Genomic DNA, 21,958 nt, shown 5'->3' on the forward strand with positions numbered 1-21,958 from the left:
CACCTGACTGCATAAAAAAATATATTTTATAAAAAAGAGAAACTTGAATTATGAATGGCTTAAAGCTACCACAGAAAAAAATAGGCACATGTATGGGAAATTGAGAGTTTGACTATGCTTTTCTGTAGTGTTTCTATTGAGATTAATTATGGTGGTTAGCATATGACTAACTCATTCTTTTTGTTGGATTAAAAAAAAGTGCTGAAATCATATACCTGATTACCATACAGTATGTCTGTGATCGTGACTTCTAAAGCTGGAAGAAAATACAAAAGAGACCCTTCTTAATCATCACTTGGTGTTAACACAAAGGCACCAGAAGGAGCAGATGAAACAAACCATTTAAGTTAATATACACTTGTCAAGCAAGAAACAGTATGATGACATGACTCCAGTCTCTCAAAGGAAGGAAATTTTTTTGTTCAGTGAAAGCTGATATCTCAGTAAGCCACCCAGTACAAAAATAGGAAATGAAGTTAAGAAATGTAAAGCTCTTCCATTCCTCTCATCTTTTCTCTTTGCACTAACAAATTATTATGTTTAATGTTATGGGATTTTACAGAAGAGAAAGCAAGCCATAGCTTGTCATCAAAGCTTGACAAAACCAGAAGTTCTCTTTTATTGTCAACATATAATGACAATTTTCATAGAACTATTACAGGTGTCAGCTCCCTATAAATACTTGTGTCCTGTTATAGGTAAGCCATACTTAGAGGACAGAAACAATTGAATGAAAACCTGTCCCTTACTAAACAAAATAACAGTCAATGGAGTGCCAGCAATGTCATTTAGAAGATTCTGGATGACACATGTAAATCCCATGCCTCTGTGAGAGAGGGTACTGTTACTCTTCTTGCCTCACTGAGGGTGAGCATAAGGGAAAGCTTTGAGCACTCTCATGGAAATCTAGCATTATGGTTTGTTCCTAGGTAACATAATTTCAGCGTGGTGATGTCAGCAATAAATCTGGATATATAAACATACTAATAGAAAATTAATAAAATACAGAACAATACAATGAGTGCAAGTTGCAACATAAGATGTATTATGCCAGTTGCAGATGGTGTCTAACTCATAAAAATGTTATATTAATGATGTCTAGAAGTTTGTTCAAATCCTGTTGCAGTCTTGACAATCTGGTCAGTATCATACCTGGTAGCAATAGTAACCTGGTTTTGGTAAGCAATTACTTTTTTATATTTGGTGATTAAAATTTCAAGTTCTTCAGTGTGAGAATGTATCATGTTCCATATTGGGCCTAAGGGTCGTGTCCAAGTTGTAGGCCAATATCCCTCCAGTAGCAATGTGAATTAGGTTTTTGGTTTCTCTGAAGTCATTCTGTCATTACACAGAACATCATAAAACAAAACCAATACATATACAACCCAGTTTTCACTGAAGTACAACCATGCAGTTATACACTTAGCCTAAACAGCAGGTACCTGAGGTCATATTATTCTTACAAGTGTCTTGTATTACTAAATGTTCATGATTTCCCCATTTTACATCCATGAACTCAGATTAGATTACCTTTGTTATTCATGTATTTGGTCCCTTGAACTGGTAGCCATCCATATTCTATTAGCTAAAATAATGGGGAGTGGACCATATTGGTAAATGGATTTTTCCTTACTTTCCCTGTTTATGGTGCAGTGTTAAATAGATCCACTTAACAGACTACTTTCACTTGCTACCCCTAAGCTTTGATAAAATGGAGTTTACAATACTGGCACAAATAAAATAATAGAGTTTATGGTGCAGTGTTAAATAGATCCACTTAATGGACTACTTTCACTTGCTACCCCTAAGCTTTGGTAAAATGGAGTTTACAATACTGGCACAAATAAAATAATAGAGTCCCTAACATAGCAGAATTCCCACTATTGATCCAATTGGTTTGTTTTTCCTCTTCATTTATAATAAAGATTTGCATGGTAACAGAAGCAATGGTACTGCTGGTATTGGAAACAAATTTGTAAACACCAGCATACATATCCTTGAAAATCTTCAGGAGTTTTTTCCAGGGGGTTAGGCTAATAGTCAAAGTATTGGTAGTTGCATCCTTTCCATTTATTATGTCCATAGTCTGACAATTATAGCTTGTTTGCTTAATGGTCCTAGCCTGGACACTTTATTACTAGTGATTTCTAAGTTGATAGAATCCAATGTTCCTGTGCCCAATCCAACTGTTCTTAATGTCCTGGAAAGATCCCTAACTATGCAGGTTTTACAGTTTGCAGTCTGGATGTAGTGTGTGCAAGGTAAACGTTATCCAAACCACTCATTACTTCAGCTGTGGTCATAATAAATTTCCACCCTTCAGAGGTACATGTCAAAAGACTTTCCCTGCCCTACGGTTTGCTTGTTGCTGATTTTAGACAAGAGAATCCTTTTTTTTATGATCAAATGCACTGGCTATCACTATATTATCTGCTTGTTTCTTAGTAATTAAACAACCTCACCTTATGGCATGCTGATGCAAGTCACATGCTCCAGTATGTCCAAATCATTCATGCAGCCATTCAGCAATCAAAGCAGAAAAAAAGCCTTGAGTCCTGAATGGTTAGGCAAATACATAATTTCCTGGTGTGCTGCTACATGACCCATAGTAACAAGATGAGAGTTGGCAATATCTTATATTTGATCCCAATATTTGCTTCTCTATATATGAGATATATGGGGAATTTGCCCAATTTTCTAGCTTTTGTGTAGCCGCACAGCATAGGAATCAGTATATATGGCCTGTGCCCTATTTCTAAGAGCTAATACCATGGCACAGACCTCTGCTAATTGACCATAACCTCTTATTTGCTCAATTATCACAGGTTCTTTGGCTACAAATACAGTAGCAGCCATTCCTTGCCGTTTACACTGTATTTTTTGAGCGCTCCTCTCAGTAAACCAGACACCATCTGGTGGATGGGTTGAATTCAGGCATCCCGGGTAGAAGAACAAGGAGGCTTCATGTATTCAATGGGCGTTTCTATATGTGCCACAACTTCAGTAATTTTATTCTCCTTAGTTAAGCCAGATACAGTTTCATGATGATAGACATACAGTACTCACCTTTGCACAGGGGCCTTACATGCTACATCTAAAAGTGCTGGTTTACCAGCAAGCATGGGTTTAAAAATTGTCATTGGCAATGGTATATGCTCCTTTCCTAGGTCAAGGGTTCTGTCACTGCCTGTCCTTTGTAAGCTTCTGACAGCATATTATCAAAAGTGGAATGACGCTGCCAGATAAACACATATACTGCACAACAGTGACCTCCTGTGGTAATTTTAATGTTTCTAGTTATCTAGACAATACCGCATGGACAATGGTTGGACTGTTCAAAACATGCATTAAAGGAGTAAATGTATGTAGCTGGGTTGCTCCACCTGCATCTGGTACATATCATAGAATCGTAGAACACCAGGTTGGAAGGGACCCCAAGGATCATCTTCTTGAAGGACAAGTCTTATAAGAAGCAGTGCAAGTGCAGTGACCTGAGCTGAGCTGGCTTTGGTGCCCAGTAAGTCCACACAACACACCACATCCCGTGTCCTGAGTGACCACCATAATGGAGCCCAAAGTCACAGACTACATAAACTCAGTGGACGTTTTGTATACATTTAAGGGCACTTTAAGGACATTTTACAGGTGCGTTCCATAGACCAAGGAATGATATCTTTGTATTATATCAAAGGATGAGGAGTGGTGGTTAATGAGTAGTGGTGATTAATAACTGGACAGTGTGGGACCTGAGTATGATGTAAACAGTATGGAATAAAGGGTGGAGAATGTGCTGGTTTAGGCTGGGATAGAGTTAATTTTCTTCATAGTAGATAGTAATCCAGTGTTCTGGATTTGTGCTGAAAACAGTGTTGATAACATAGAGATGTTTTAGTTATTGCTGAGCAATGCTTACACAGAGCCAAGACGTTTTCTGCTCTTCTAGGCTAGGGGTGCACAAGGAGGCGGGAGGAGCCACAGCTGGGACAGTTGACCCCAACTGACCAAAGAGATATTCCATACCATATGATGTCCATTGAGAGGAAAGCAGCCTACCTGATGTGTAAAAAACGCATACTGGTAACTGGTGCCAGCAAGGTCTTGCAACCTCTAACATAGTGTAAAGGACTGGATATCTTTAATTGGGGTTGATGAATTCAAATTGGAGTTTTATACTGAACTTCTGCATTGATAGATGTCAGTTTCTTCTCCAAAGTAACAACTGATAGGAAAAGAGGCCTCAGGCTGTGCCAGGGAAGGTTTAGATTGGATATTAGGAATAATTTCTTCACCAAGAGGGTGCTCAGGCATTGGAACAGGCTGCCCAAGGAATTGGTGGAATCACTATCCCTGGAAGTGTTCACAAACCGTGTAGAGGAGGCCCTCAGTGATATGGTTTAGCGGTGGCTTTGACAGTCCTGGGGTAAAGGTTGGGCTTGATGATCTCAAAGGTCTTTACCAACCAAGTTGATTCTACGATTCTATGTCATGTTCAGCATATAAAGCTAGGGGAAGAAGAAGGAAGGGACGACATTCAGAATGATGGCGTTTGTCTTTCCAAGTAACCATTACACATGACAAGCCCTGCTTTCTCAGGGATGGCTGAACACCTGCCTGCCAATGGGAAATGGTGAATAATTTCGCTTTGCTTGTATGCATGGCTCTTATTTTACCTATTAAACTGTCTTTATCTCAACCCATGAGTTCTCTCCATTTTCTGATTTTCCCCCTCATCTCACTGGGGGCAAGTGAGCAAGTGGCTTTGTAGTGCTTAGCTGCCAGCTGGGGTTAAACCACGGCAACTGCCAAGAGAGGAAACACTTGCGTCCTATTTTGGGTCAAAAGGAAAACCCAGACAGCTCAGGGTCATAACCCATACAGCAGAGCACAATACGCAACTATCCTAAGCTCTATAAATTACTAAGACCTAGGCAACTGCTTTGGACTCCCTCTTTGACACCAAAATGGTCTTGTCCCTAATTTTGCAGAGACAAAAGGCCTGATTCTGGCATTCATGAAAAGACCGAATAGACTACTGCTGCTTTCCACCACCTTCAGAAGCTCTCAGGCTGCCTTTGTGCTCCTCCCCTGCACACCCACCCCAGCTCTTGAAGACACACTGCATGTATAGGAAAAAGAGAAGCCCTCGAACCTCCCGTGGACGCCCCTCAGTATTCTCTGAGGTGCGGGCACCAGACATCCCCTTACTCGGACAGACCCCATCCCTCCGCCACCTACACTGGGACGCGCGGGCAGCTTGCAGCTGCGTCCCCCCGCGGGCGGAGCCCGTGAGCAGGTGAGGCCCCACCTCTCCACTAGCGAGGCTCCGGCTGTGAGTTATCCGAAGCCGTGCTGGGTGTGCCTGCTGGTGTGCTAGGCCTCCCGCGGCGGGAGCGGTGTCAGCGGGGCCACTGCCGGTCTGCCTCCCGCATAGGCCTTTCCTCTCCGTGAGGGGCTCGGGGAGCCCCGGTGGGCAAGTGGAGGAGCTGTCGGTGGCTGTTTCCGTTTCGCTGGGTCTTTCTTTCTCTGGCGTTTCTACCTCAGGGTGTCTCCGTGCCCCGCGGCAAAGAGAGGTGTGGCTTTCCAGCGGGCCCGTGACTGTAGGGTTGAAGCTAACGGCGCGGTGCGGCGCAGCCACCAAGGGGATTCTCGCAGAGCCCAACACGTTTGTCTGCTGCCTGGCCCTGTGCCTGTGCTGGAGGTGGTGATGCCTGTGTGCCGGGCTATCTCTAGCGCTTCGGACTGTTGCCGAAGCAAAGTTGGAGAGAAGGAGCTTTTTCTGTGTCGGGGAAGAGCTTGCTGTTTGGATGGGTGCTGGGAAGATCCGGTTGGGGAATGTGGAGCTAGTTGCTGGCTTTTGCATAGCTCTGCAAAGGCCAGCAAAAGAAGAGTGCTATTGTTTGCGGTTTCTTTGACAGCCAGTTCCTCCCTGAGTTTTGGCAAATACTGGCTGAGCTCTAAGTATCTTTGCCATCCCAAAGTCATTCCACCTAGTGTCCTCTTGCATGCTGCATGAGGGCATTTCCTCCTTTTGCAGGGCTCTTCTAGAAGATGTCAGGTGGAAAAAAGCACTCTGAAACACTTTGCCCTCTAGGTGAGGCCTAGTACTGCTCAGCCTGTTTGACTGGGTTTCACCATCCCTTTTAGAGGAAGTTTTGATTTTGTTTTGTAATCTTAAGCCATGGTGTGCAGTAGAGATTCAGGAGAGTGGCAACCCAGCAAATTGCAAAGGAGAGAGCCTTTGGGATAACTGGGCTGTGCAGTTTCTCACGGACCAGTTAGTGAAGTGACAGCAAGCATAGTCTTAATGTTTTTTTCTCCTGATACCAGGAAGAGTAAGTGCTTTGAGGTATTATTCTTGGACATGAGCTGCAGCATACTTAACATTTATGTGAACCTAAGAGCTCTTTAATAGGCTGCCTGCCTTAAGATAGTTTACTTACACCCACGAAACAGCATTTGATGCACCTGGAGTAACTTGGCAAGTGTCCTGTGACATAATTCCTTAGACTGTCTTTTTCTTCCTTGTCTGCCACTCCCTTTTCCCATTAATGAGGATTTGTTTATGTTTTCTTTTTGCTCACTAGAAGTTGAGAAAGTAGTGTATCTAGAGGTAGGGTGTTGGGTGTTGTTCGGATGTTTTTGGGGAGGTGGGGACTTATTTGCTTGTATTACAAATAAAGACCTGCAAAGAGACAGGTACTGCCTTTGCTTTTGTTAATGTGTGAGGAGGAAATGAAAACAAAAGCTTAAGTGCTTCTTGCTGTCTGTGCCTCTTGCTGCTCTTGGTGTTCTTGGAAATAGTTTTCTTCATGAAGATGCATGATCCCCTGTATTAGAACACAGTATGTGAAACTCGAATGCTGTTTCAAAACTGAAACTGAAGTTCCCTTGTTGCATCTGATCCTCTAGACGTTGTGTTTACTATATTCCCCAGAATAACCAAGCGTGGTCTTCTGTCTCCAAGCTGAACAACACAGCATGTTGCTCATATTCCAGGTGGGCTCGATTTGTTGATTGCCTGGAAGAGGGTTTTACCATAAGTATTTTCTTTTCCATTATCACAGGACAGTAAGTAATACCATATGCCACTAACAGGACCAGAGAAGTCAGTAACCCGGAAGAGCCCACTTCCTCCAACATCCCAGATTCCAGGACTTGGTAACCTTGCAAATGCTCCACATGAAATGCCATCCCAGTGCCGCAGGAAGTGGATCAAAGAGACGGATTCAGCTTATGTCAGGCTGGCAAAGCAAGGAGGCCAACCTGGTGGGTGTCTGTCTTGCGCATTTGGTTTTCGTTTGTTTTCTTTGTCTTTGCTTGGGTGTGGTGGTAGGAAGTGCCTGTAGATACTACAGAAGAATCCTCTGGAATTTTGAAGTTAAATAAAAAGTTAATGAGCGATGTCACCTTGTCAAGCAATCCTTGTAGTTGGTTGTGTGTAGGTACCTTTTATCAAAATGTGTAGTCTTGCACTGTATCTGATCTAGCAGATGAAGACAATTAAGCTGCATTTCAGTGAGGTCTTTACCATTTATGCTTGGGCTATTTAAGTAGCAGTCTGGTGAAAATGATGTAACAAAAAAGCTTCATCAGAGAACTTGGTAGAGGTTTATAAAGTTTTGTTTTGTTTGTTTTTTTTTTTTTTTGTGATGACATTCAGTTTGGTTCAGTGCTGTACACATTTGTTCTTGTATGAAGGGTATCTGTGGTTTTGTTATTTCTTTTATCTAAGAAGGAAGCTTGAGGAACTTGAGCATGCATGCTCAGAGCAAGGTGACAAATCCAGAAATAAGAATTAACAGAGCAGTAGAAACATTTCAAAGCATTTAGAGCAAGATAAAGCACAAGTGGAACATAATGATGCAAGGTTCTGACTATCCATTTTATGAAGGGAAACAAACGCTTCTTACTAAATAAGTCAAGCACTTTCTCCTGATAAAACAGCAACCTTAAAACAAAGGTAATGCTTTTTCAACCAGATAAGTCAGAAAAGTAGCAGCTTTTGTCTTTTTCTCTCAAGACTTACTGAAACACTCCACTGCTGTGACAAGTAAGTGTTCTCCAGCACCATATGCTGCACCTGACTGGTACTTGCACTGCTCCAATCCCCCAGCGACTGACAAGTCACGGTAAGTCTGCTGAGACCTTACATAACTTCTTGGGTTCTTCACTTGTTAGTGTTTAAAATGCTGTTGTACTAAAGTAGAAGATATGTATCCCGTGTATAATAAACAAGTGTTAAATCTTTGCCTGCAGGAGCTATGTTTCCTCTCTACCAGATTATATAATTCACAGAGAGTTTAAGGCTGATGAACATTGTGGTAATCATTATGAGATAAGAAGAGGCCCTTTTGATTTTGATACGAAAACGGTTTGGCAGAGGGATGCTGAGGACAAAGAAAAGGCAGAGAAAAAGAAGGTACGATGGAGAGGCACTCTGTCACTTGCTTGGTTTGTAGAGCTTGTGAAGACACTTCTAGCTGGGCCTGTTCTAGAAGGGAAGCCGTAGTCCATCCAAGGTTCTGTGTTCCAGAAACAATCTTTATATTGCAGTTAACTGAGAAGAAAGCTGTGTTTCTCAAGTGCAGTAAGTATAGCATAAGAAACAGAAATGCAGTTTCCAGTTACATTATATAGTGCATATACTGAAGTGTGAAAGAAGGCCAGTAGTTAGTTTCTGTCTCCTTATGCTTTATTTCCCCTGCAGTTCACTCTTGGTGAAGAGAATTCTTGTTTAGTAATTTTGGGGGAAGAAGAAATGAGAAGGAGAAAGGAACAGAAGACTGTTCCAAAAAAGGAGTGTGCTTTAGTTTAAGATGCAAGAGAGTCTCCCAAAGATACTGCAGTAGCTGTCTTTGAACAGAAGATGTATCCAAGACAGATTAAGTATAGGACAAGCTATGTCCAGAGCAAACCTTTCTGCGGTGATCTTGGCATTTTGTCTGGAAAGCCTCTCTCCTGTTCTCCCTCTTTCATCCTCCACACCCTTGCCTGTTTTAGAAGTTGAAGCCTTATGGTTTTATTAATATTCTCTGTAATCTTGGTTGCCTAATTTACTGTAAGTCTTTGGAGTATCCATGGAAAGATGTTTGATGTACTTGAACAGAGGGGAGGATGTTGGATTTTTTAGGAAAAAAAGTTCTTAGCCTTTGCTGAGATGAGTAGTGCAAATTCAGAACGATGGCATGTGCAGATGGGAACACCTCATTACAGAATAGGTTAGGGAATGTTTACTTAGTCTGTGGAAAGAGGCAAACAAGCAATGTATGCTTACACTATAATTTGCCTGGTGCTTGTAGGTGAATCTTTTTTTCAATCAGAGATATAAGGACTGAAAATGGAAACTTGGCTTGCCACAGGGTCTCTTGAAAGGCTGAACTAGGATCTTCAGTACTCTAAAAGTCAAACTTTGGTAACACTACGAGTAATGCAAGTCCACGTGGTGACTGGTGAAGTGAGACTGAGGTCCATTTCTGTTTGTGTGAAGTTTGATAGAGACACAGTTTCCTTCAGTCATGTGAATGAAAGTTTCCATATGTTTTATTTAGCACCAAATATAAAGCGAATATATGTTATATATTCCACTCAGTTTCAAAATCTGCTGAGGCCCTGGAAGATAATCTACACTGCTCTTTTGGAAGCTGAAGCTGAGTTTTGTCTGAGGTGCTACATCTATCAAATCTTTTTCTTTAGGATTAGGTGCCTGACAAGGCAGATTCTGTGTCTCTAGCTTTAGCTTTACCTCCACACCACCATCTCTGGAATGGTTGTCCTTCATAGTACCTTTCTTGTACCATGAAAAGTGTCTTGTGTATCTTGAAACATTGCATGATGCTTCTTTCACAGCTGCTTCTTGTATCTCCTCTTACTGGAGGTTTCTATCCTGTGCTTACAGACTACCTTTCTGAAGAGTCTTCAAGTGAGACAATGGAACTAGCCCTGCCAAGCAGTCTTGACTTTAATTTTCTCACTGTACATCTTGCATGTTGAAATGTAAGAGATATATTCCAAAACACCACAAGCAAATTTCTAAGCAATATTCAATTCATTCATTTGACTGTGTCATTATATTGCAGCAGCAAACTACCTCAACTATTGAGACTGAACATACTGAAAATATTTTTCAGTCCAGTCTGACTAAGCAATTTCTCAGAAGACACTCATGGTGCAGTCATGGAGATAAATCCCTTAGAGCACCCACAGGGACAAGTGCAAAAACATTTTGACCTCTAAGGGTACTTCTTTGTCTGGAAAACACTGTTCCCAGGTGGGCCCTTTCTCTAGAACATTAAGCCTTTATGCCACTTTGTTCTGAAGTATTAGAATCTCCGCTGTTCATCATATTATGGTTGTCAATGTGTAGAGGAGGACCATTACATGGTTCTCTGTGCCTTGGGATGAATCCTGTAGTTCCTCCTTAATATCTTAATCACAGGCCTAATTCTCATTCTTCTGGGAATTTTGCAGCAAAATGCTGTGAAGATATGTTAGTGCGTGAAGGATTTAGCCTGTATGCTCATGGCAACATGATGGTCTACGAGCCTAGGTATGCATATTTTGCTTATGCATCATATGGACCAGCTGGGTTGGGTTGAAAATGCTATGACTCTTAGGAAAGAATCAGGCATGTGTATGAGTGAGAAATCTGTTGCAGGGTTGTATCATGGTTAGCATCAGCATTAAACAATCTTCCTGCATCATCAGCAAGATTATTACTTCATTTCTGAAGAAATCCCTTTTAGTCAGTTGCCTGAAATGTGTGTGTATATATATATATGTATATGCATATATACATATGTACGTGCTGTAGTAAAAGGATTACTCATTTGAGGTCAGGATTTGGAAGAGAGAGATTTGGAAAGTAATCAAATTTTCCCTTGATTGCAGGGGAGCCAGGCCTTCATCCAGGGGCTTTTAGCTTTCCATGTTGGCAGCAGGTATCCGTTGTCTATACTAGCTAGGCACAATACTTATCACATTTCATGTTTCTTGAATCTGAGACTAGTAAATGTATATGTATAATAAATGTAGGTAGTAATTTTTTGGGTATGTCGTTGCTATCTCTTCACAAAGAGAGAAATCACTTTAAACTGAGAGCATGCAAAAAATGTCCTACATAGTTTGCTTTATCTGGGTAAGTTGTTGGCTGTAAAATAGAGGATTGTCAGAGTGAAAATGCCTCCTCAGCTATAATCGTTGGGGTGTGGTGGGACAAGGGTCTGCTTTTAATGCTGAATTTGTAAACAAAGCAAGGTAACAAACAGCACCTGGCAGCTTGCAGGTGCCCTCCAAAGCCAAATTCTGATCTGATTTCTTGCTCCTTTTGTTACTCATCAGCTCATTTGAACAGCAGGGAATGTTTTGATACCTGCAGTTTATGCTAGTCAATACCAAGAAAAGAAACAGGACATGTTAAACAACATGACAGACTTGGTAGCAGCCTTCAAATCTATTCTTATTGCCTTTTTTTATCTTTTCTTTATTCCTTGACTTGAGTTTGAGAGTTTGGCCTTTGTCTATCTCTAGTCAAAAATCTCTCTAGGATTTCCCCCTCTTCCTGCCTTTTAATTAACTTTTTAATTATTAGACTTCCTTTTCTAGTGCTTCGCTTCAATGCCAAGAGGAGTCTCAGCTTTCCATCTACCATTTGTATCTTGCCTGTCAGTTTTTCCACGTTGCCCTGTGTGCCATGCTGCCTTCAATATGTGACAAGAGTTACCAGAATTTGGTGATTTCTACTTGTTTTATTAAATTGCTTTTCTCATTTGAAACTATTAAATAGCTGGGCTGGATCTGAAACTTCCATGGTATGTCAGATATGAAATGGTGCAGTTTAATGATAGCTGGAAGACAGTACTATCATTTTTTGCACAATAGGATATGATTTGTGAAATGTAAAGCATAAGTAGGCTGCTTCAGCAGAGAGTAGTGGTGGTGGATTTGAAAAGCAGTTCTGAATAACTAAAGCATATTTTAATCTCCAGATTGGACAACAGACTCTACTCTTCATCCAACATCACTGCTTCCAGTATCACTGCATGCTCTTGCTAGTATCATCTCTTCTTCGTTGACAAATGTCCAATTTTTTCATCTTTTTAAGCTTCAACATAGGCTGAAATCTAATAGCCCATCCACTTCTTCTTTACCAGATTCTGAAATTTTTCTTCTGGTGAAACTCTGATTCCATTGAAGTCTGTAGGGATTTCAGCACTGACTTAACACATTGGTTTGCATTGATGTCCTGTTTCAGAATCAGTAGAACTGTCTGTCTTAGGCTTCACTTTCTTTCAGAAAATAATAAAATTTATACTCTCTGAACATCCAGGTCTGCTTCTTTTAGTGGCTTGTTAACTAGCTCACTGATTAGATGTATTCAAATACCATTATACTTTTCTTTGCTCTTTCTTTTTAAATGTGCACAGGCTCCTCGAGCAGTCTGTGGTGTGTTTACATCTACTTTGGAATCTTCTCTTCATGGATGTTTTCATGGGAGTTGTTTTGTAGTGTCTCATGATGGTGCATCTAATTTTTGCATTCTGTTCATAATTTTTTGCTCTGTTAACTGTATCACAGTAGATATTTCCACATAGGAGGAAAGTATATTTATCCTTAATGTACTTTTCAATCTACAGAGCAATACATTTCACTTCCAGTTTCTCTGTCATGATTTTTTTAAAGTAACTTGCAAGTAATAACTCTAATCTGACTGGGATGTCTTCATACACAGCATACAGAGAAATGATCCAAGATAAGAGGTTGCAATAGGTAAGTTTGAATTGGAAGCTTAACTTAGGGTAGAGGTGTACTGAGAGGGAAAAGCTTGTGGAGAGCACATTTTGCTTTATTGACATATTGAACAAACAGCTGATCTCATCTAGAATGACTGACTAAGGTTCTGCTTTATCTTTTGCTATTTATGGTCCTCTACTCTTACTTATGGGAATAATATAGATAAGATAACGAAGTTTGACGAGACTTGGGGCCTTTAATATATTCTTCACTTTTGAAGGTTATACTATCATACAATCTTCTTGATTATTTTTATCATAACTTCTGTTATTAAGTTAAGATTTCTCTAATACAGGTAAAGCTCCCAGCTATAAACCCTAAATATCCAAGCAGAATGCCAAATGTTTTTATGAACAAGGAATTTAGTGGGAAAAATAAACTTTCCTTCCCACCCGTGTAAGTAGTATGCTTATGAAATTTATTAAACTCCTAAGCGAGTAATATTACTATTGAAAGTAATATTACTAGTGAAAGTGCAGATTAGTGGCTATGTGTATGGGCTTTATGGATCCTTTACTGCTACTAAACTTGCTATTATCTGTGGTATTTTAGTTGTTTGTAAAACTATTTTAGTAATAGCACTTTAAGTCACACAGGAAAGCTATTCAGTATAACTTTGCTTTAGGAAAACTAAGCATAGAGTTGCATGTCTTCATGTAGCATGCTTTTATTGCATTGTAAATTGTCTTGATTTTGTCCTCAATGCCAGTGTACAGATTCAAATAATAATGTATGTTGTTAGTTCTGTAAACATAAGTTACAAAGACACAAGTGGGACTACTATTTTAAGAAAACACAAACTGTAGCCTGTATAAGATCAGTCACAGCAAAAATACTGCAATGAACATGGAGGATAAGTCTTTTAAGCAAATTATTGTATCACCCATGATGTGATGATGTAGTATCATCAGCTGTGTGCAAACCTGAATTGTTTCTGTGTACTGTGTCTTAAAAATTTATTGTGCAGTCATCAGTAATCCCAGTATGTTTTAGAAATATCTTAATGATGTAGAATAAATTAGTAAACTGCCTAATGAGCAAATCTGTAACAAAATTGCACCTTTGTGCAGCACAGAATGAGTATCACCAGCCTTTTTTGCTTACATGTTCTTGTGTGATTTTCATTTTTCACTTTTTTCCTCTTAAGACCAGAGCTGTGTAACTATTACACATATAAAATTCCAATAATCTTCAGTTCTTATATTATTACATGTGGAATATATGTTTAGTTATTTAGAAATAAATTATAAGGCTAATGCCCTTTCTGTGCAAAATAAAATTTTACCACCTAATCCCCATTTTTGTTTACTTATGCTATTGTTTTCCTTACTATATCTGGATTTACAGGCCTGCTCAGAGAAAAAATGAAGCAGTAAACTTTAGCAAATTAATTAGCAATGGTTATGGGACTGGCTGGCTTCAGCAGTGTACCGGAAGGGACAAAAAGATTGAAGAAACATCAGAAAATAGTGATCAGTCTAAAGGTAAAATTTTTGAAAGCTGTTTCTTTTCAAGTGAGTTGGGATTTCAAGGTAACAGCAGAGGGCAGCCTGAATCATTTGTCTTTGGATACAGTGAGACTTAACTGAATTACTCTGCTTAGCTTACAATTCCCTATGAGCAGCTAAAGAAAAGAGTTCTCCTGTTTGTAGTCAGTGAAGGCAGGGATTTAATGGATTTTTTCTATCTTTACAATTGCAGAAGTATGCTCGGTTCTAATCCAGGTGCTTCTGTGTTTTTGTAAAATGTTGCAAAGGCACAGCTGTCCTTCTGCCTAAATTTAAGCAAAATAAAATATTTGTTGCATATTTGTTGTGAATTGTCTTTGGCCACTAATATTTTTCTGAAAACTGCTTTGGCAAATGTCATCAATGCTCATGTTTAAGAAATAGAACAGTATTCATAACACCTTATCAAAATAGATATATGTGCATTGTAACAGTTTTATTAGAGAGAGAAAAAACATTATTTGATGTTTACTTAAGATTTCAGGCCTTTGCTTGTCATGCACAACTGCAATAGCTATGAAAGACATCATTTGGAAACACTTAGGAAGAAAGGTTAAAGGGTGGAAAATTCCCCTTCCTTATGTCAAAGACCTTTTGCTTAGGCTTTGGTTACGTTTTGCTTACAATGGCTTGGTAACCAGGGAGGGTATGTCAGTTTCCTATAGCAACCTTTTAAAATGCTATTGAACACAGAGGTTGCAAGTTCCAGAATTTTATTTATTTTTTTATTTGTATCACTGAATGCTTTTGTATACACTGGGGATTGCCATGACTCCCTTGATCTTGGTATATCAATGTGTGAAAGGCTTAGAGGACAGTTAATTTACTTTCTGTGACACCTTAGCACTTCTTGAATTTGTGTCTTCCTTCCATCAATAACAGCTACAGTAATTGTTTGTGTGTGTGTGCTGAACCTTTTCTTCCAGGTGAGTATCAGAAGAAATCAGGCAAACAAAACTAGAAGTTGTGTGTTATTGTTCAGAAATAAAACTGGTATAAAAGTAAGGGATGAAACCAGATCTCAGTCTGGACTTGAAAGATGGTGCATGACTTTGAAGAGTGGCTTCTCAGGTTAACTTAAGTATCCAAACTCTGGTCATGCAGAGATGCTGCCTTAGGAGGTGCAATGACCTAACAATTCAGCTGTGGAGCCTAAAAAGGCTCTTCCTTAGCATGAAAGAAAATCTTCATTATTCTTTTGTTTCAGATGCTATTGAACTTTCTTGTGCACTGACATTTTTGTTTTGTATTACTGTAACATGAAAGGATTTTTGATTTTTTTGAAACCTCAAATTCATTCATTTAGTGATAGTTGCCTTCTTTAATGTGAAATGTGCCTCTAATGGGACACTTGGATTTGAAGGAAGCTTGAAGGTTTTGTCAGAGTAATCATATTGGTTTGGTTATACCACCTATGCATAGAGACCAAAATGATGGGTAAAGACTGCTGCAAAGCCAGTATGTTGCATAGTTTGATGTATCTTCAAAAATAAGATGTATCTATATATCTTATTTTTGAGATGCTATTCTTTTACAAATTCTTAGATAATACCTCCTGCTTTGCTTGTATTGCCCTCCTTTGTCAATCATAGCTACATTCCAATTGAGAGAGATTCTGTATCTCGATGTAAAAGGAGATTTTTTTGTTTTTAAATGTTCTTAACAGTGTGGTTTCATCCAGACACGTGCTTTGATTCAGTTTTGACCTTTTCATTCTTTCAGGAATGCGCTGAAGGTAGTGCTTGTATTTTCCCACTTGGGTAATTTTGTCTGCTCATCCAAAGCAATTGGCGGCATGAGCACCTTGCAGCTTCCTTTTGAGATGGAGCTTTCTTGGTTACGTCTTGCACAGGATAAGTCCAGGACATCAGACAGGAGATCCATCCTCTTCGGTATATAAATCTGTAACCCATGTATGCTGGGTTACAGATTTACATCATACGTGCAAACCTTGTAGGTAGCTTCTCTATCTTATTAGCTAAAATGTGAAAGTACTAGAATTTGTATGCCTTTTGATGTGAGAGATAAACTGAAAATTTTAGTTGACCTTTTTATTGTTACAGCTGAAGTTATCTAAAGAACTTTAATTTTTGTTGGTTTTTTTTTTTTTTTGTATTGCAGATTCAGAGCCATCAGAATCTGAATCAGCACCTACGAGCAATGAGTCAAAGCCATTGTGAAGTTACGATATATCCTTAAAATCCTATGAATAATTGAATATTTATTATAAAGCCCATTAGAAAGTGGATGAAATTTCAATATGATATTTTTGCTAATACTATGAAAAGTGAAGTTTTTAATAAGTAAACGGTAATTTTTAGTCTCCTTTTCAGAATGCACTCGGTACATTGTACACCTTTGAATCTAAGAGCTGAAGATTTTAAAATGTATAACTGAATATGTATTTATTTGAACAGAATGTTGAGAGGATTTGCCTTAATATTGCTTTTCTTTAGAACCTTGATGCGAAAATTGATTGGAAAGAGGTAAATTTGTTGCTAATCTGAGCCCTCAAAATTTTTAGTGAAAGTCTGTGAAAGTTTTGCTGTTGTTGTTAGACCCAGCATCTGAGTCTATCTTTGCTGTTCATTCTAACCAACAATTCAACTAAGTTGTATTTACAAAAATAAAAGTCTAAAACATATGAAAAAACCTGAAAGTACAGTTATTGGTTAATCATCAAAGTTTTCCAACTATACAAAAAGCTTACAACAAGCTGTATCTGCAGGGGAGGAGGGAATTACTACCTTAAATCTGTTTTCACTTACAATTTGTATTGTGAATTATGTTCAGATACATTGAAACCATTAATTTTGCTGTGAAAGCAGAGCTTTTGGTGAAATCTACTGTTCTAGGCTGGAGTACCAGTGGATGCCAGACCTAGAGCTCATAGTACTGAAATCTGCCAGTAGAAAAACTGTCACTTGTTATAGCGAAACACTGAAGAATAAGCTTGTGTGAAGAAGTTCTGCATGTATAACGGTGTCCTGGGTTCAGCTGTAACAGTTATTTTTCTCCTTCTTAGTAGCTGGTGCAGTGCTGTGTTTTCGCCTTTAGTCTGAGAACAATGCTGATAACACACCGATGTTTTTAATTGTTGCTAAGTAATGCTTAAAAACAAACAGGAAGACTGTTGATACCCTTAGGTTTTCAACTACAAAACTTTACACCTAATACAGTAATCACCAGAGCTGCATGATATTTTCCAAAAATAAAAGTACCATTTTATGATTTTATTTCAGTGTTACTCAGTCATATGAGCATACCTTATCTGGGAATTCAGCTATCTTTATTTGATGGTCTTTGGATAAGGTTATAATTTTTACTTTTAGCATCTGTAAGAAAAGTGTAATAGAGGGCTGGTTTTGTTGTGCCCATCAGTGGTAAACTGCAACAGTAAAATAATTTCTGTGTATGACAGCCTTTATAGCATACTTTAAGCATATAACTATCAGTAGTAGTGCTACTTTACAGTCTCACTTTTATCTTTTGACTTCCATTATAGGAAAAACTTCTTTTGCAAATACTATTTGCAGTTGCATGATTTACTGGCCAAAACATGGAAGAAAGGGGAAATAAGAGGTGATGATGAAACTCTCTGGAGTTAAATCGCTTCATGGCAAGGCAGCCGTGTGTGTGTGTGTAGGTTATGCTCATAGGGGGTAAGAAGGTATTTTGATCTTAAGCATATGTTGTCCATTTCAGTCTCTTTTGTAGAAAGTTTTCTGAAAGGTCTTTAGTACAAATGTACTGAAAAAGTTGGAGACAGTTGTTATCACAAAAAAAACCCCAAACAACCCCAACTAACATGGGTAAAAATATATACAAATTTATAGATCACCTGTTCACATAGACTTGAAAGTGCTTGCTGTGCTGAAGCCCTTAAAATCTATTCCATAACATAAGAATTCCTGTGTGGCTGCAATACTGCTGACCTGCAAAGAATTCTAATAATTCTTTTCTATATTATGGTCTTCTTTTCTCAGTAAGATTTGTACAAATCTTCCTAAAGCAAATTTCTTACATTGAGTTTTTTGATATCTAAGCCCTCTTTACTTTTGAACAGTTCTTCGTCAGTATTGGAATTCTTGTCCAAAACAGTCAGATTTTTAGGCAATTGTTGAAGGCAGAGACAGAAAGACAACTGAGATCCCAGCATGGTCACTCAGCACTGTTATTTTGTTTTACTGTACTTGTGGTCTTAGAAGTGATTTTTGATTTTTTTTGATATTGCTGATTTTCAGATATTTTAGAAGTCTACACCCTATCCTATTTTAAAAATTATACCTTAGTCACTATTAGGTAACATCCACATGCTGTTCTTATATTCTTAAAAGTTTACTTATGTGCCATTAATGTACACTCAGCTTTCCTTAGTCAAGCCAAGGAGATATTTGATATGCACTGTCAGTCAACTGAGTCTTCATGGATCACAGTTTGACTACTATGAGATAGAATATTAACAGCCTAAGATTTCTCTTTGTAAGAGCAGGTGGAAGACCCTGGAATTCCTGTTTGTGAATTCAGGATAGTGCAGAGCTGCAGCAGAAGCATAACTTGCCAGTTCTCCAAATGATGTGAAACCAAAGTAGTGTAACAAATCACAAAGTCCTAACTGGAGGATGGAAATGTGTTGCTTGAGTTCACCTTGCTTCAGTAATTATGTTTGTTATTTACTTGTGAGTCAACGCAGTCATGCTGCTGGCAGTTTTTAAAGTCATCAGTAGTTCCATGTAACAGCAGTGGAAGCTTCTGGGTCTGGAAGGGTTTTCAGTGTTTGTTTTTCAGAGAGATGCCAAAGTTGAACGCTGGGTAGTTTCTTACGGAATCTAGCTGTATTGTTTTAAATGCTGAAATGTTTATTTAGTTGCATTGTGCTCCATTTCTGACTTGAATGCCTTTAAGTAAGAAATTATCTCACTTCTTACTTTTGAATGCTGATTGATTTGCAAGCCCAAAGATAAAACAAAAGTGCAGTTGCATTTTATGAATTGAACCCAAGTATACTGAATATGTGAATATTTTCAAAAGAGAATTCCAGATACAGATTTAAAAATAACTTGACAGTTTAGGTACCAAAGAGTAACTTTCCCTTTACATGCAACTATTTTTCCATAGCAGAGTCTAATGGCTGTTTTCATTTTAATGTGACGAAATATATACTTCATTCTTACCACTTAAGTCTTCTTAGACTATTCTTGAATACAAACATGTTTTCAGAGATCAAGGGTATATATGCATTACCTTTCTTTGTATAGCAATGCAAACAACAGTTGAATTGCCCATGCATTTCTTAAGCATCTAAAATTTCACTGATTCAGCATATCTATTTCTTAAGTATTTGTATCTGTACTGAGTAATGCAGACTTAGTTGTAAAAGATGCAGGATGAAGCCAGTTCTTTTCTGTGAAGAGTGTAATGTTCTGCTTTTGCAGTTCTCATTTTTCAGAATGTAGTTATATATTATGCTATAGCCTGGAAAAGAAGCTAGAAATAGAAATACAGGATTTCAGTCTTAGCATGTTTTGCCCTCCTATTAATAGTATTAATGATAATAAACATCCAGAATGACAAGAACCAAAATATAGTAGGTAAGTATCCAGACAGCTGCACTGAATTATTTGACTGATGGACTATAAAGATGGTAAATGGTGAGCAGGAAGGGGTATACTTGTTTTAAATACTACACTGTTATCATTGGCTGGTGCAATGGCCAAGTAAACTACTGGTCAGGTAACTCAGGTTCTGTTTCCAATGAAATTTTTCAGACTCAAATAGTGGTCTTTGTATTAGCACTTGTACTTCTCAAATAGAGGAAAATGTTGTGATGCTGGAACCTGATGGGATCCACCTCTCCCAATGGGAAAAATGTGTCTTTGGACATAAGGTGGTGGGACTGATTGAGAGGGCTTTAGACTAGAATCAGTGGCGGAAGGGGATACCAGCAGGATTGCTGAAGGTAAGCCAAAGGTTGACATGGTATTGCCTGAGGATGGCAATGCTAGTGGGAATATTTACACTGCTTCTGGGAGCATGGGGGGCTCAGGAGCATATCTTGAATATGTGTAGCTATGATATCATTGGTATTAGAGACTTGGTGGAATGAGTCCCATGACTGGAGTGCTGGGATGGAAGGCTGAAGGCAGAGCACCAAGAGTTGTAGTGAATGTGGCTACACCTGGCTGGTGACTGTAACCAGAGGTGTTCAATACATTTATCAATGCTCTGAATTCAGGAGTTGAATGCACCATTGCCAAGTCTGCTGATGACACCAAGTGGGAGGTGCTGTTGACTCTCTTGAGGGACAAGAGGCGTTGCAGAGGGATCTAGATAGATCAGAGCATTGGGCAATGATTTATGGGGTGAAATTTAACAAGTTGAAATGCTGGATTCTGCACTTAGGACAGAGTAACACTGGGCACAAGTATAAATGGAGAGATAAATGGCAGGAGAGCAGCGCTGCAGAAAGGGATCTGGGGGTGCTGGTCAGCAGCAGGCTCACACAATGTAAGTCAACAGCGAGTCCTGGCAGCGCAGAGGGCAAACTGCATCCTGGGGTGCATCCAACACAGCGTGACCAGCTGGTCAAGAGAGGTGATGATCCTACTGTATTCAGTGTTGATGCAGCCTCACCTTGAGTGCTGGGAGCACTTCTGGGCCCCACAATTTAAGAAGGATATAGAGGTCCTTGAAGGCATCCAGAGGAGGGCAACAAATCTGGTGGAAAGGCTGTAAGGCATGTCCTGTGAGGAGCAGCAAAGGACTTTGAGCTTGTCTAGTATGGAGAAAAGGGGGCTGAGGGGCGATATCATTGCTCTCTACAGCTCCCTGAGGAGGGAGAGTGGAGAGGGATGTGTTGAGCTCTTCTGCCTGGAATCCAGTGAGAAGACGTAGGAATGCTTCAAAGATACACCAGGAGAGGTTCAGATTGGATGTTAGGAAGCATTTCTTTACTGAGCGGTCAAACAGTGGAACAAGCTGTGCTTGAGTGGAGTTCAATGCCTCAAGCTTGTCAGTGTTTGAGAGGCATTTGGACAATGCCCTTAACAACATGCTTTAACTTTGTCACCCCTGCTCAGGCACTTGGACTAGATAATCATTGTAGGTCCCTTCCGGCTGAAAGAGTCTAGTCTGTTAGCAGAAGTCTGTGCTCTTTTCTCACCACGTGGTTTTTGCCATACCAAAGCGCTAGTAGAAGAAGTGCACTTACAGACAAGCTGTGTGAATATACATGTGGAAGGACCGGTATAGACACCGACATCCACACAACCTGACTGTGCTCCTTGGGGTTGCCAGCACGTGCTTATCGTATGTACATGTGTATTACCACATCATCCTCGCCGCCTCGAGGCACATCTGTCGAGGAGCGGCAGGAGACCGGCTCTCACGGCCAGCCCTTTACCGATATCCGGACCGCGCTCCGCTGCGGGCGGCCGGCGCGCCGAGAGTTAACCGCGGCCGGTGCTGCGGGCCCCGCCCGGGGCGGGGCGGGGAGGTGCGGTGCCCTACAGTGCCGTTCCGCCAGCCGCTGCTGGAAAGTGGCTCGGCCAGCGCACCCCGCAGCCTGGCCAGGTGCACCGAGAGAGAGCTGCGGTTCACAGCAGTGGCCCCGCTGCCTCAGGTGAGAGCTGAGCCGAGCCCCGCCAGCCGCCGGTCACCGG

The 21,958-nt window shown here is 39.8% G+C and overlaps 1 protein-coding gene across 1 annotated transcript; it reads left to right on the forward strand.

Moving 5' to 3' along the window:
* Positions 1–7,082: 7,082 nt before the first annotated feature.
* On the forward strand, positions 7,083–16,477 carry LOC308216983 (uncharacterized protein C7orf57 homolog; the record flags this gene model as incomplete). The annotated part of the gene is made up of 6 exons (XM_080609683.1): positions 7,083–7,266; positions 8,021–8,129; positions 8,257–8,419; positions 13,085–13,185; positions 14,137–14,273; positions 16,419–16,477. The coding sequence occupies 6 exons, from the start codon at positions 7,083–7,085 to the stop codon at positions 16,475–16,477; spliced, it is 753 nt and encodes a 250-aa protein (XP_080465809.1).
* Positions 16,478–21,958: the final 5,481 nt, after the last annotated feature.

The sequence above is a fragment of the Psittacula echo genome (assembly GCF_963264785.1).
Source record: "Psittacula echo genome assembly, chromosome: 2".
NCBI classification, from domain to species: domain Eukaryota; kingdom Metazoa; phylum Chordata; class Aves; order Psittaciformes; family Psittacidae; genus Psittacula; species Psittacula echo.